General features: G+C 38.3%; 2 protein-coding genes across 2 annotated transcripts in view; one reads left to right on the forward strand and one right to left on the reverse strand.

The window, feature by feature from the left end:
- The window catches only part of LOC144962058 (uncharacterized), a 15,559-nt gene extending 14,071 nt beyond the window's left edge, over nucleotides 1-1,488 (forward strand). Inside the window, exon 2 of the mRNA XM_078895033.1 lies at nucleotides 968-1,488. Within this exon, the coding sequence (XP_078751159.1) occupies nucleotides 968-1,417 (450 nt within the window). The 3' untranslated portion in view covers nucleotides 1,418-1,488. The remainder of the gene's footprint in view (nucleotides 1-967) is intronic.
- LOC144962040 (cytochrome P450 2C39-like) overlaps nucleotides 1-4,281 on the reverse strand; it is a 42,951-nt gene extending 38,670 nt beyond the window's left edge. The window contains exon 1 of the mRNA XM_078895022.1: nucleotides 4,092-4,281. The gene's annotated coding sequence lies outside the window, so the exon portion shown is untranslated. The remainder of the gene's footprint in view (nucleotides 1-4,091) is intronic.
- Between the last annotated feature and the right edge of the window lie 719 nt (nucleotides 4,282-5,000).

Consider the following 5,000-nt stretch of genomic DNA (forward strand, 5'->3'; position numbering starts at 1 on the left):
CTTTAAATAATACCCAGAGGGTGTCTTCAGGGCACCCATCAGTCTCTCCTCAATGGTATTGAAATCAGAGGCCTGGGACGGAAGACACAGATCATCAGCATATAGAAACCTCCGGATGTTCTCGAACTCAGGTTGGTCGTTGGTGTAAATGTTGAAAAGGATAGGTGCAAGTACCGATCTTGAGGGAGTCCATTCTTTTGTGATCTCCGTCTGCTTTTCTTTCCATCCATTTCCACGAAAAAGCGACGGTTTGACATAAGGGATTTTATTATTGCAACTACTTTTGTGTTACGGGTTACCCTTGCAACTTTTAGGAGCAGTTTCCTGTGATTTAATGTGTCACAGGCAGCTGTCAGGTCCACGTACACAGCCCCTGTAATTTGTTTGTTTTCGTAGCCATCTTCGATGTATTGTGTCAGGTTCAGTAGTTGATCACAGCATGATCTTCCAGGGCGGAAACCAGCTTGGTCAGGTGACAGATGTTCTTCTAGTTTTGGGGAAATCCTGGCTAGTATCATGCTCTCATAGACTTTGTACAGTATGCAGAGGAGGGATATAGGTCTGGAGTTCTTGCTGCTATTTGGGTCTTTTCCAGGGTTAAATAGAGCTATCACCCTTGCTTGTCGCCAAAGCTTTGGTATTGTGCATGATTCAGCAGAGTTGTTGAAAAGAGTTAGTAACCAGCTCTTGTTGAGGGACAGAAATACTTTCTTTTCTGCAGTGATGCCACCTAGACCCGCCGCTTTACAGGGTTTGGAATGTTCAAGAGCTGATTCAAATCCTTCGATGCAGAAAGGGTCTACTTCCTGTTCAATTCCTTGAGCGATCTTTTCCATTTCCCTTTTCATTTCCTTTAAGTTTGCCCTTTTCTCTGTGTGTTGGTTTTCCATTTTTGATATGTTGGTTTGCTACATCGTTTGGTGTCACCGCTGAAACCCTGTTTTTTTTGGTTATTTTCTGTATTTAGCAAGCGTCCACGTCGCGACCCTTGAATCCCTCGCTGGAGACCGACTGCTACCACACGCACAACACCTGCAACAACTCTTCCATGGTCAGGGTGGAAAAGGATAGCCCCCCAGTCCTCATAAACAACTTTAAGGTCGTTAGCTTCAACGCAGTAGGACTATCATCAACAAAGATAGAATTACTGTCCAACCTCAAGGCAAACATACTCTGTCTACAAGAGACGCACAAGACCGTGGCACCAAACATCTCTGGCATGCACCCAGTCATACAACATGGCAGCGATATTCACGGTAGCGCTATCTACGTCAAAGACAAATCAATAACGACATACAGACAGAACATGACATTAAGTGAGGTGGAAATTCTCAGAATTGAAAGCAGGCACCCACGTGATATCGGTCTACAAACCTCCACCAACGCCATTCAAGTGGCCAGCTACATCCACCACTAGTGAGAAACCAATGATTAAGATAGGTGTTTTTAACAGCCACTGCACCAAATGGGGATACAATGATAACAAAGAAGATGGAGATACTTTTGAAGAATGGGCTGACCAATAGAATCTGACAATCCTCCATGACGCAAAAGACAAACCATCCTTTTCAAGCGCTCCCTGGAGAAGAGGCTACAACCCAGCCTTGCATTGTGTCTTTCAGACATCTCCAAAACTTTCAGAAATCTGTCGGCAACCCCATACCAAAATCACATCACAGACCTATCACCATTGAGGCAGGATCAATCATTAGACCCCACGAGAGCAAACTTCTACCCAGATTCAATTTTCGGAAGGCAAAGTGGGAAAAATTCTCGTCAGACATAAATGACAGCATCAACACCATCGATCTAGTTCCCAAAAAGTACGACCCGTTCCAGAAGCTTGTTTGGAGAATGGGCAAAAAAACACATACCTAGAGACTGCAGGAAATACTATATACCATGCCTAAAGCAAGCAGCAAGGAACTTTATAAACAGTATGTGGAGGCTTACGTAACAGATCCATTTGCTGAAGAAACTGTCCAAAGAAAGACCTTTATGACTTCCATTGCCGAAAGAGAATCAGAAAGGTGGAAGGAAATGATAACCAGCACAAACATGACCCACAACAGCAAGAAAGCCTGGTCAACTATGAATAATGATTTAATGATAATGATAGGAGCATCAAAGGGACAAAGATTACTATGTTGTCATTTCTATAACATATCCTGTTTTTTGTAAATGACTATTTGTTCCGGCTGCGAACATTTGGTATAATAAAAGTGTCTTTTAATATTGTATGAACTGCAATTTATATTAATTTACTTTCTCAAACATAGTGTTCACGATGACATGTTACGTCATATTTTGATGCTATTTGCTTCACTCAGCTTTTTGTTGTTTTTGGTCTTATTGTTTTTTAGGCAACCATTTTGGAGATAAAGATCTGAACAAGTGTGTATGAAAGATGCCAGGCAAAGCAAGAGAGAAAAACTGAAGAAAAAAAATCATCCCAAAAAAAAAAAAAAAATCAGTCGACCTCGACTGGGGATGGAGCCTCAGACTTTCTATTACCGGTCAGACGTGCGATAAGTTCTCACTAAACTAAATCCATCAGACTTTTAACATTCAGGGTTACACATAGTTTTGTGTGTTAGGACGTCATTTCCTGTTGACGGATGTTGAGAGTTTTTGAGCTAAACGCATATCATCGATACAATTTATACATATTAACACACACACACACACACACACACACACACACACATATATATATATATATATATATATATATATATATATATATATATATATATAATATGGGGGGGGGGGGCAAAGTGGCCAAGTGGTTAAGGCATTGCACTGTGATCCGGAAGGACCCGGGTTCGAGCCCAGCTTCAGGCACTTTCATTTTTTTCCTTGAGCAAGATTATTAAACCCCGATTTGCTCACTTGGACAACATGGGTGATTCCTGTTGACATCAGACATCTTGTTTGATGAGTTATCTATATTCCTTCCTGGTATGCCAAGGCGATATCCTATGATGTCGTGGCGGAAAAGGCATAATTTTATATATATGTATAATATTATATATATATATATATATATATATATATTATAATATATATATATGTATATATGAGTGTTGGAGGATACTTGGAGATACTAGAGCACTCGATAATATTAATGAGAGCATGTAAACTAAAGGAAGGGCACTCACATTTTCTTTGTCAGGACACCTCCTCAGCCTCAGCCTATATATATATATTATAATATATATATATATATATAATATATATATAGAGAGAGAGAGAGAGAGAGAGAGAGAGAGAGAGAGAGAGATGCAGTGCGCTTGGTTAAGAAACTCATGACATTGCCATCCGGAAATATAACGGACCAATACACAAAACTGTGTTAACTTTGACTTTGAACGTTAGTCTGGTTAATCCAGTTTAGTGAGAGGAATCATAAACATTGATGGCAAAAAGACAAAACAATAACAAGTACCTGAGTGACGTCAACTTCGCTCTATCTATAATATATATATATATATATATATATATATATATATATATATATATATATGGTATATATATTTCTATATATAATACATGGTATATATACATATCAAGGACTTGATATATATATATATATATATATATATATATATATATATATATATATATATATATATATATAGATATATATGCGTGTGTGTGTTTGTGTGTGCTCCCAGTGCCCTGATCCAAATCAGAGACACGAGAATTTATTTCCTCCACGGTGTAAATATGGGCAGATGAGTTTGACATCAAACGACATACTGACTACTCACTGCTTCCGAGTTTTGAAGTGATCTATTCTTGCCACATTCTTATCCGAAAAAAAGCTATTTATAGACAGATTGTGTTTGGCACCAGTCTGTTAACTACTTATTTGCCAGAAATAGAGATGTTCAGTTCTGACCATATCATCTCTAACAAATTATAAGTTCAACTCTATTAATTACTGTTTGGGGAAAAGAGCTGATAAGCACTTTGCTTATTGACTATTTGTAACTATAATAACAATATATAGCATTGTAAACACTTAAATTATATCATTTATGTTTATATCTTACTTCAGAAACGTGGGTGAAAAAAACGCTTCTTACCTCAAAAACAGATGGCAATTTTGCAGATTCTATGTCCAAAATTAGTGAGGGAAAATTAACAAAATAATAAACACATAAGAAAAACACTAACACATCCCGACACTTCACTGGCTGACTGACTGGCTGGTGAACCGATGACCTGGCTACTTCGCCTTCTCCTCTCCGTTCAAGCGAGTCAGCTGCCGCTGTGTTGATCATTGATACCGTTCATGGTACCTACTTTTACGATCAATGGTTGGTCGGCGGACTAACATATTATGGGCTTCCATGACCTACTTTGCCTTCAAGGTTATTTACTGTAAAAAAGTAACGAGGTTTTGTCTCTTCTCTACTACTACTACTACTACTACTACTACTACTACTACTACTACTACTACTACTGCTGCTGCAGCTATAACAACAACAACAACAACAACAACAACAACTACAACTACTACTACTATACTACTACTACTACTACTACTACTACTACTACTACTACTACTACTGCTGCTGCTACTACTACTACTACTACTACTACTGCTACTACTACTACTACTACTACTACTACTACTACTACTACTACTACTACTGCTGCAGCTACAACAACAACAACAACAACTACTACTACTACTACTACTACTACTACTACTACTACTACTTCTACTACTACTACTACTACTACTACTACTACTACTACTACTACTACTACTACTACTACTACTACTACTACTGCTACTACTACTACTACTACTACTACTACTACTACTACTACTGCTACTACTACTGTTACCGTACCATTACTACTTCTACCACCAACAGGAATAGTATTATAGTTGCTGGAAATAATAAAACATATTTTTGGTCCTTGTTATCTGTGAGATAAATATATCAGCGGTGTTAATGTGCTCGAATATCCAGCGTGTTCAG

Source organism: Berghia stephanieae, chromosome 1 (genome assembly GCF_034508935.2).
Source record: "Berghia stephanieae isolate SIO BIC M18660-M18661 chromosome 1, UCSD_Bste_1.3, whole genome shotgun sequence".
Taxonomy (NCBI): Eukaryota; Metazoa; Mollusca; class Gastropoda; order Nudibranchia; family Aeolidiidae; genus Berghia; species Berghia stephanieae.